The sequence below is a fragment of the Cibotium barometz genome, chromosome 19 (genome assembly GCF_041138505.1).
Source record: "Cibotium barometz isolate CiBa-2024 chromosome 19, ASM4113850v1, whole genome shotgun sequence".
Classification (NCBI taxonomy): Eukaryota; Viridiplantae; Streptophyta; class Polypodiopsida; order Cyatheales; family Cibotiaceae; genus Cibotium; species Cibotium barometz.
In genome coordinates this window covers 48,273,375-48,284,600 of record NC_141064.1, presented here as the reverse complement: position 1 = coordinate 48,284,600, position 11,226 = coordinate 48,273,375, and the positions used below count along the sequence as shown (strand labels likewise).

General features: G+C 37.0%; 1 protein-coding gene across 1 annotated transcript in view; it reads left to right on the top strand.

Moving 5' to 3' along the window:
• Positions 1-9,323: 9,323 nt before the first annotated feature.
• LOC147628691 (uncharacterized) overlaps positions 9,324-11,226 on the top strand; it is a 2,884-nt gene continuing 981 nt past the window's right edge. Inside the window, exons 1-2 of the mRNA XM_086814221.1 lie at positions 9,324-9,913; positions 10,286-10,909. Coding sequence (XP_086670347.1) covers positions 9,340-9,913; positions 10,286-10,909 — 1,198 coding nt within the window. The 5' untranslated portion in view covers positions 9,324-9,339. The remainder of the gene's footprint in view (positions 9,914-10,285; positions 10,910-11,226) is intronic.

The following is an 11,226-nucleotide window of genomic DNA, read 5'->3' as shown; positions in this document are numbered from 1 at the left end:
GGAGTTTAAACTCATTCAAGCATGTGAAATAGGCACACTCTTCATGAGGGGAATTCCCCCATGCAGAGGTGTAAAAAATGCATCATTACTTCTAAATATCTCCCTTTTTTTAACTATTAACCTTGTCCTTAGTCAACTCTTCATCTTATGTGAGTATTTACTCATTTTTGGGGGATTTTTCTTTTATTTCTTCATTTATGTCCTCCCTACATTTGGATGAATCTTATTGGTCCATAGAAACCTTAATTTAAAATTTCAAAAAAATCTTCACCCCCAGGATAATGCCTCTTGAACAGATTATACTTAATTTCTAATGCACCTTCTGAAAATCTTTTTGAACTTCTGTTTCAGGGGAACTTATTTTAATAAGATGAGGTATTTTTCTATTCAAAAATATTTAAAATCTAAATATTATCTCTCTAGAATATTTTCTCTCTCTAGGCCAAAACAGGTAGAAACAAGATCTTTTATATTTCTGAATAGGGGAATGAATTACAGGGGAAGATACTGGACATCATGAGGGCTGGGGGGAGGAATCTTACATTCTACCCCACTTAAAAAACGCGAGATGTCCTCATCTCGCAGGTGGAGTATGATCTTTTTCATCTTCTTCGAGCGTTACTGCTTTGGAAGTGGACGTCCGATTTGGGAACAACTCTTTTTGACTTCCCCTATTCTGAGGTGGAGGTCTTGCATTACTTTGGGTTGAAACTGTAGGTTGGATAGAGGGTCTACCTCTAGGACTTCCCTGATTTTGGCAGATAGAACCGTGATTACTCTGGATAGAAGGGGCTGATTCTAGAATCTTGATCCCTGATATTCTTGCCGTGAAAACCTTGATCCAAAAGGAGTTGGGCAATCCATGCTGCGATGTCCAAATCCTTGATAGTTATAGCATTTCACTCTCTTGCTCAAGGGTGGAACTTCTGAAGTTGAATTCCAGGGGATTGAGTTTTGGGAAAAGGACGAAAAGGACATTTCTTCCATTTTGGAACTTCCCATATCTTGGGTTTGACCTTGATATCTCTTAGGCGGAGGAAGGTTGGAATCACTTTCTGGGAATAAAAACCTTTTGAAAGATGATTGTGCTTGCTTTGGCGGGACTTTGACATCAAAGGCTTTGGCAAAATCCTTCACCATCCGAACTACTTCGGCCATGGAAATAGGTTTGGCATTCTTGACTAAAGTATCTAATAGGTTTGGCATTCTTGACTAAAGTATCTAATGACTAAAGTATCTAATGAACCTGGCCATCAGCTGCTCTTCATCCAATCGAGGGGAATATTTAAGGAGAAGGGCAAAAGCCTGATGGTACTCTTCAATTTTTCAAGAATATTTAAGGAGAAGGGCAAAAGCCTGATGGTACTCTTCAATTTTTTGGGTTTCCTGCTTTAGTTCCAAGAACTCATTCATCTTAATTTCAAGGAAGCCTGGGGGGACAAAACCTCTTTCTGAGGTAAGCCTTGAGATCGGTCTAGGTTTGGGTATTTCGGTCGAGATGGTTTGTCTCGCAATGGTTTCTCCACGCCACTCTAGCTGTCTCCACTATCTTTAGCCTTGCAAGAGCCATTTTGCTCTTCTCATTGTACCCGGTGACATCGAAGTATTCTTCCATTGATTCGATCCACTTCTCCACAGTCTCGCCCAAGTTTTCCCCTTCAACCTTGAAAGGTCCAGGCTGCAAACTATGAAGAGTTTTATGAACATCCAGGTCGAGCTCTTCTTCATTGAGTTGGGGGTTAACATTTCTACCACGACAACCTCGATCCATGTTCCTATCAATACAAAAATTCTTGTTAAGTCTCTTTATTTAAGATTCAATCCGATTTTTGATTCAACTGATTCCACGGTTCTCGGCTCCCCACAGAGTCAAGGGATAAAGATACTCATATAGAACGTATTATTAGTTAACAATTCATTCAGAATTTTCTCGTTCATATCTTTAACACAATACTGGTCTATCAGACTTAATTCTTCTATCTAAACAATCCTCCAGGGGGATTTTAATTTTTTAGATTTTTAATTTATCATCCCTTAACTTGATCCACTGATCAAGTTAACAGTAGCAATCTGCCAGCACAATCCACTAATCTTATGGTGATTGGTTGAAGTTATTAATATCATTCCAGTTAAGAACATCATCACAGGGACTCGTCCCATTCATCCTCATTGTCGTTTCGCTTAGCTTATTACATTTCAACCAAATTTCAGGGATCATCATTTTTCAATCAGAATCCAAATCAACTCATCAGTTCCTCAACCAGAATTTAAAAATCATATCAATCACATTCGAATTCATCAACTAGATAGCATTAATGCTTATAATTCCAAGTCTTAGATTTACTCGTATATATTACCAGTAAAGAGCTGTAGTTATACCCTCGATATATATGGGTAGTCATGGTCCTTGGAATTACAAGGTAAAGACCATCATGTCTAGGCCTCAAGCAAGTCAGGGATTTTCATATAGGTACTTCCATCTGAAGACCCAATTACCAATTTATGAATTTCAGTTTGAATATCAAATTGTATGAATTTAATCACACAATTACAACCTTTTAGTGCTTCTTGATAAATTATTGACATATTTGGCTTCTCGGTTGATCCTCATTAGCCAAATAGCTCTGACACCAACTGTAAGATCCCTATCCCCACCGTGCAACGGATTCGGGGTGCTAGCAGCGGAAGTAGCACATCTTGCGCGGGGCAGGGTCCCACACTCGAGGCCTCGCCCATGGATATCCAGACAGGTGAGTAATTCCTCGATTCTTCCAAATCGAACTCGGAAAAAACTTCTCTTGCCCGGAAAGCACGGGCGATTCCACCAAATAACTTTTCCCTAATGTAGTCAAAAACCTTAACTAACTGAGCTAATCTGACCGAACTCGTAAGTTCCATAGTCAGATCAAGGGACAGATTGCACTTGGATCATAGAGACCAATGCTTTTTTCCTCATCGAGAGGCACAGCCGTTGATCCTTTTTCCATAGAACAATTTTTGTCCGGGATTTACTTCATCTATCGAACTAAACAGAAATTGAGTCTCGATTTAAGGATCCATCAGTCCAGCCTAACCCCATCCAGTCCCATGGGTTAGCCAACCGCCCAATAGTGATGGGATCCAATTAGGAATTTGGTTAGGTTTTGTCCCAGGTACCAGGGAAAAGAGTTCCCAGGTCCCCTAGCCAGAAGTTCATGCAAACATAAAACAAGTCACACCACTTACACACCCAATATGAAATTGCCTTTTTCTCAGCACTTTCAAACAATCCTTTAATGAAACCATTATGTCACTGATGACAATCCTCAAAATCTCTGGTTAAATCCATATTTCCAATCATACATTCATCGGTGCACTTATGGCATCATTGGCAACTAGAACGCTCACCACTTGTTCACTGAGGGGCCTTTTCAATAGTTCCTAGCTCATAGTACCCGATAATATTTTCACATATAAAAATCAAGATGGAATCCTCGTTGAAGAGATCAGCAAGATCAACAGATCCATATAAGAGAGCCATGGACTCATCCGTTGAGGACCAGCAAGGTCAATCAACCAGATCCATGCTCGGTTTCAGAAAACAACTCTTACTCCTTGTTCCAATATCTTCCACGACGCACGTGTGGGTATCTTCGGTGACCCAAAGCCTGAGCACCGTATGGTCAGCACCCTCTAGGATCCTTCGCAGGTCACCTAGCGCTTCACTCATAGGCCACTTCCTTGGTCCCTCATCCTGGTCCCTCATCCACCGTACCGGAAGCTCACCATTTAAATCGAACCGAGGCTGGTCAAGACCTCGGCCGACCTTGCTACGCAAGACGTCCTCCATTGACTCTCCGTCAGTAGTTGCAACTTTATCAGTTAGGTCTCCATGACCTTAATCACAAGATGGTCAAAATGCTTCCCCAACATTCTTGACATAAAACAGTCATTTACAAACAGGTCACAAATACAGTTTCTATATTGAACTCTCGTCTTTCCACATTATTCCACATTAATCTATATTATATTTAATCCACATTAATCCATATTATATTTAATCCAATTCCAATTCATATGTGTATCCATTCTTGACCAGATACATCATTTTCTATCCCATCACATAGGATTCATTCACTTCACATAACATCCATTCCTATCTTTCTTACATTACGTCTCCTCACATCCATATCTCATTATATCTCATTCGTTCAGATCTTATTTTATTCATTCACATTCTGATATTCACATGACATCTCATCTCATCCATTCGCTCATATCGACTTCATTCACATTCTGATATTCACATGACATCTCATCTCATCCATTCGCTCATATCGACTTCATATCCATTTACATACATATTCACATTCATATATCCACATCCACATCCACATTCATACATCCACATCCACATCCACATCCATACATCCATTTCCACATCCACATCCATACATCCATTTTCACATCCACATTCATTCATTCACATCCATATTCACATTCATACATCCACATCCATATTCACATTCATTCATTCACATCCATATTCACATTCATACATCCACATCCACTTCCACATCCATACATCCATTTCCACATCCACCTTCATACATTCACATCCCCATTCACATTCATACATTCACATCCACATTCACATCCACATTCACATTCATACATTCACATTCATACATCCACATTCATACATCCACATTCATACATCCACATCTACATCCATACTTCCATTTCCACATCCACATTCATACCTTCACATCCCCGCTCACACTCATACATCCACATCTGCATTCATACCTTCACATCCCCGCTCACACTCATACATCTACATCCGCATCCATACATCCATATCCACATTCCACATCCTCATTCCACATCCACATTCACATTCACATACATCCACATTCACATTCACATTCACATCCAGACATCCATATCCACATTCCACATCCTTATTCACATTTACATACATCCACATCCACATTCCATCCACATCCAGACATCCATATCCACATTCCACATCTACATCATTTCTTTCACATACATATAACTATATCTATTCTTTCACATACATACATCTCCATCTATTCCTCGTTCATTTTCATCTATTTGATTCGTTTCACATCCTCATATCTATTTATAGAGATTACAAGAGAATTCTTATTTTCGATATAAGATTTCTTTACGCATTTATTTATGCATAAATTCCAATTTAAGGAGACTAACACTTTCGAAATAAAAAAATCAATCTTTTATGCATCTTCCTATTCATTTTAAATGAGAATGACACTTTTGAATAGAAAATCAAATCTTTAATGCATCTTCCTATGCATAAAATCAAAATTGACGAAAATAACTCTTTTGAACTAAAAATAGATTTCTTTATGCATCTTTCCATACATAAATCCAATTTAGTAAGAATTACACTTTTAGAATAAAAGAATTTTTCTTATGCATCCTATTTATGCATAAAATTATTTATGATGAAAATCACTCTTTTGATATAAAAAAATATCTTTTATGCATATGATTATGCATACAATCATTTATGATAAAAATCGCTCTTTTAATAGAAAAGAATTTCTTTTATGCATCTAATTTATGCATAAAATCATTTATGATGAAAGTAACACTTTTATTAAAAAAATAATCTTTTATGCATACTTCGATGCATGAAAATCAAATATGATAAAAGTAACACTTTTATAATAAAATAATAATCTTTTATGCATACCTTTATACATGAAAATTAAATATGATAAAAGTAACACTTTTATAATAAAATAATAATCTTTTATGCATACCTTTATGCATGAAAATCAAATATGATAAAAGTAACACTTTTATAATAAAATAATAATCTTTTATGCATACCTCTATGCATGAAATTCAAATATGATAAAAGTAACTCTTTTATAATAAAAACATAATCTTTTATGCCTAAAAGTTTATTTTAATGAAAGTAACACTTTCATAATAAAAAAATTATTCCTTTATGCATAAAAATCTATTTTGATGAAAGTAACACTTTCATAATAAAAGAAAATTATTCCTTTATGCATAAAAATCTATTTTGATGAAAGTAACACTTTCATAATAAAATAAAATTATTCCTTTATGCATAAAAATCTATTTTGATGAAAGTAACACTTTCATAATAAAAGAAAATTATTCCTTTATGCATAAGAATAATAATAATCAATATGCATCTTCTATGCATGAAAATGACACTTTTAGAGTATAGAATTGATAGGAATTACTCTTTTAGCATAATAAAAGATAATTCTTATTTCTAAAAATTTTGCCATAATCTCCTTTGTATGACTGACCATTTTTTATTTTTTTCTACTTAATTTTGTCTTAAAAATTAACTCTAATTGATTTAAAGTAATCTATACTAATCAAAATTCACTTATAAAAGAGAAAACATTATAAAAAGTCTAATTCAATAATTTTCACTTAACTAGGATCAAGAAGGGTTGATTCTAAGAAGAGAGAGGGGAGAAGCCTTTCGATCAAGGCATAACATCCATTTATCACTTCAAACAATCATAAACATTAGAAAAACATAAAATCAATAAAGAAAAATACAAGAATCTCTACTTACATAATTTCTTGGAGCTTTCTTTTGGCTTGATGGTTTGAGGGTTCAACTCTTGTTTGTAACAAGAGTGGCCACCAATCTTTGGAAGAGGGAAATGTCAAAAACTAGTGAATTATTAATAAATTCACAGTTCTTGGCTTGGGAGGAGCAAAGTAACAGTGCATAAAACACTATTAAGTTTCAACAAAGGTGAGGGCCTCTATTTATAAGAAAAAGTGAGCCTCTAACCAAGCCAACTGATTCTAGAATTTTCCAGATCAGTTTGGTCAATTTTTGACCATTTCTGGGTTAGTTTTGGTCACTTTTTGGATCTAGTTGAAACAGGAGAGAGGAGAGATGAAAATATCTCATTATTTGGGAGTTTAAAACTTATTCAAGCATGTGAAATAGGTGCCCTCTTCATGAGGGAAATTCCCCCATGCAGAGGTGTAAAAAATGCATCATTACTTCTAAATATCTCCCTTTTTTAACTATTAACCTTGTCCTTAGTCAACTCTTCATCTTATGTGAGTATTTACTCATTTTTGGGGGATTTTTCTTTTATTTCTTTATTTATGTCCTCCCTATATTTGGATGAATCTTATTGGTCCATAGGAACTTTAATTTGAAATTTCAAAAAAATCTTCACTCCCAGGATAATGCCTCTTGAACAGATTATACTTAATTTCTAATGCACCTTCTGAAAATCTTTTTGAACTTCTATTTCAGGGAAACTTATTTTAATAAGATGAGGTATTTTTCTATTCAAAAATATTTAAAATCTAAATATTATCTCTCTAGAATATTTTCTCTCTCTAGGCCAAATATTAAATAATTAGATAACATACGTGTGTGTAGTATCTCCATATGTTTTTTAGCTTCTTTTTTATTTATTTTTTGTTTTATATGAATGTAATGGGAATGTGAAGTGTCTCCTTTGAACTTGGGCCTTTGTGGTGCCAACCAAGAGTGTTGTTTTAACAAGTGAGAGATAGGGGCATGGCTGAGTGAAGGTTCCATGATCATGCACATAGTAGGCATAGCATGCATTAGGTTGGTCTTATAGAGCTAAAGGGCACAAACAACACCTAGTGTGGATATATGAAAGAAAAAGAAGGGGTGATATGTCTAGAGAAAACTTCTCCACTTTTCAAGTACACGTGCAAAAGTGGACAACAAGTGAGTTGTAGTTGCTATTCATGATGGGGTTCACACATGTGACTTTTTTGACTCCTAGGCTATTCATGATGGGGTCCACACATGTGACTTTTTTGGTTCCTAGGCTACAAAAAAAGCTTGGCGAGGAGAGGAGTGAGAAGGTTTCTTCTTGTAGTATCTAGTTAAGTTAAGAATGTATATGTTACAAAGATCTATGTTCATAAATATTGAAAGAAAAATGTATAGCTATGGTATAAATGTGTATGTCTATGTGTGCATGCATGCATGTGTGTTCACAAAAAAAACATTTTTCTAAATAAACTTGCAACCTTATTTCTTAAAAATATTCACCAATCTTTAAGTGAATTATAAATAAATTATCATTATTTTTATGGTTTTTAGGTTTAACAAAATAATATTCTCTATAAGGAAAAATGGTCTCGAACATTGCAAGTCCATTACACATAGTATACATAGTTTTCCTAGTTTTGAGGTCCAACAAAATAATATTTTCTACAATGAAAAATGATCTCAAACATTATACATAGTATACATACTTTGCCTAACTTTTAGGTTCAACAAAATAATATTTTCTTTAAGGAAAAATGATCTTGAACATTATACAAAGTGTTTGTAAATTTTTCTTCGAACTTTGTGTGTGTGTGTGTGTGTGTGTGTGTGTGTGTGTGTGAGAGAGAGAGAGAGAGAGAGAGAGAGAGAGAGAGAGATATGAACTATAATAATGTAAGAGGACTAGTAATGATGGACATTCAATGGCCCATTAGAATAATATGATTTTGTATTACTTATGAAAAAAAGGGAAATAGATTTGATGCCTTTACTATAAGCAAATTTCCACACAAGACAAAAATACCATGCTTGGGAAATCAATTTGAAAATTCATACGTGTTGAGCATACAAGCACAAGATTTGTGGGTGTTTTGTCTTGTTTACGTTAACTAATTCTCTTCCAAGTTGCAATTGAATTTGAGTTAAAAGAATTATTGAAAGAGGTCATATGATTGGTCAAATACACACATAATAAATGTGGTGCTTGTCTTCATGTCCCCCTCTTAGACTATTCTAATTTTTTTGGATTAAGAGCCCCTCTAGAAGAAGGGCATGTTTCTTCCAAGGCTTCACCAGCTAACTAACGACATATTAACAAAGAAATATACACTAAAGTAAAATTTATAAGCCCATTGTTGGAAATTATCTTCATGGTTGGCAAAGTGGTGTAATGGGCACTCTACCTATTTGCTTGTGTGATCTCTTCCTATTGTGAGAACTCATTCTATGAGTGACGAAGCCATCATGATGTGCTTAATTACTTTAGACTCTAGTGTTTGCAAATTCTTCTTCGAACTGTGTGTGTGTGAGTGAGAGAGAGAACTCTTTCCCGCATCATGCACATGCCTCCTTGGAATTAAGCTATCAACTTTTTGAAAGTTTCAAATGCACTCCAACCTTGTCCACTTTATCATCAGGATAAAAGTTTTTTTTGGACCACTTGTGGTTGGTGTGCACGGACGCTCACGCGGAAAAGCATGCTTTCCTTCTGCATTTTGTTTTGCTATCGCAAGGTCTTGTACTCTATAGGGTAATGCATGCCGTGGCACAGACGATATACATCAACACTCTGTTGCCTCCGTTTCTTGGCCATGGCTCGCTTGGTGAAGCTGCGAGAAATGAACATATCTCCTCCGTCTCCTCCTCATGCACGTTCGGCTCATTTTCTCGCCGTATCCACTCCCCCACGGCCAAGCATTGCTTATCCACCCATCTATCTATCACCTTCTAGCGATGCTTTCGCGCCTGCCCCGGCTCCCCTCCCCGCAGTTTTGTCCGCCCACCATCGCTTGCTTTCCAAGGCGGGCGTCGTCGGGAGTGCTATCGCAGGTGTAGTGGCGCTTGCAGTGGTCGCCACCGTGATTTCCACTGTTGCAGGCAACGTCGGAGCGAGCTGTTTGCTCACGCCGGCGTTGAATGTGTTGTCTACTCTGTCCAGCAAATTGGGTTTGTGCAGCAAGTGCCCGCGTTGGAATTCAAAGAAAGACGACTCTGATCATGATGCAGGTGATGGTGGTGCTGCCGCTGCTACCGAAAATCGGGAAATAGACCTCTCCGAGGCCTTAGGCGACCCCATCCTCGGGAAGGCCGCATCGGTAGCTGCTGTATCAGGTAGTTAACTTCTGATATGATGCACTTGATTCAATACATCAAGTGTTGACTGACTTCCAGATGAATTTGCTATGACACTACTCATTGATCAATTCACATACAGTCGATCATAAAGAGAGTCAAGATAAATTGCTAACTGATTTCCACCTTAGCATGGGTGAGCTTGACGCTCTACAAAGATAGCACATCCCTCCGTCGATCAATGGAAACTTAACATTATCCTGTTATATCGATCATAGTGATTAGAAGGGAGTTAGGCTCAATACTTCATAATAATAATAATAATGCAAATTTGATGACTGTGATACCTAATTCTAGCTAGGCTTAAATCATTTCCTGAGCTAATTATTACTTGGTGGCTAATGTTTGTAGAGTCAATAGCCATACTACCTCGTCAAGTTCAAGATGTAGTTAAAGGTGAATTTGGGGCATCCACCCAGGCTTTGATTTCCACAAGGGTGAGCAAATATGCAGCATCGGAATTGAAAAAGCATGAGTCGATAATAGAACCTCTTAATGAAATAGGCAGAGAAGATTATGCTCAAGCTTTTCTCTCTACAAGCACAGGCGGTTTCGCAGCTTCAGAATTCGAGAAACAAGAGACCGTGATTAATGAGGTAGCTAGAGGTGATCAGCACATAACTTCCACAAGCGCCATAAGCAAGTATGCGGCTACAGATTTGAATAAACAAGAGTTTATGATTAACGAGGTGGGTAGAGTTGATGGCATGAGCAAGTATGCGCCAGCTACTACAGAACCGAAGGAACAAGACCCCGGCATAACTAATAGTGTACTTACAGCTAATCAGCCGATAACCGGCACAAGCTTGAGCACGTATGAAGCTGGAGGAGAATCGAAGAAACAAGAGTTTACTCCTGGTGGGTTCATTGAAACCATCTCGAAGAAAAGCATCAATAAGCGTGAGATTGAGACTAAGGGTAGTGGACGTGATGATCATGGCGCCGGCAGATCAGAGGCATTAGTAGCTCCTGCAGGTATGCACATGGTTTGCTTTTATTAACAAATAATCGCACAAAATGTGACTGTTGTTTCATGTGAAAGTAACACGTAAAGGCCGATAGCCGCGGCCCGCCGTGATACGCCTTGAAACGACTAGTTCTGCTAACAGTCTGGATGGATCATGGAGGTGTTGTAAAAGTGTGTATATGCATGCTTAAAATGTGAGCCTTTCACAATGCTTAAATGGAAAATGGAGCCGCAATGCATGCCACTCAAATTCGCATTTTGCACTCTCAGTTTCAATGTTTAGAAATCCTATTATACATTGACGCATGTTTATGTTCAAAGAAAC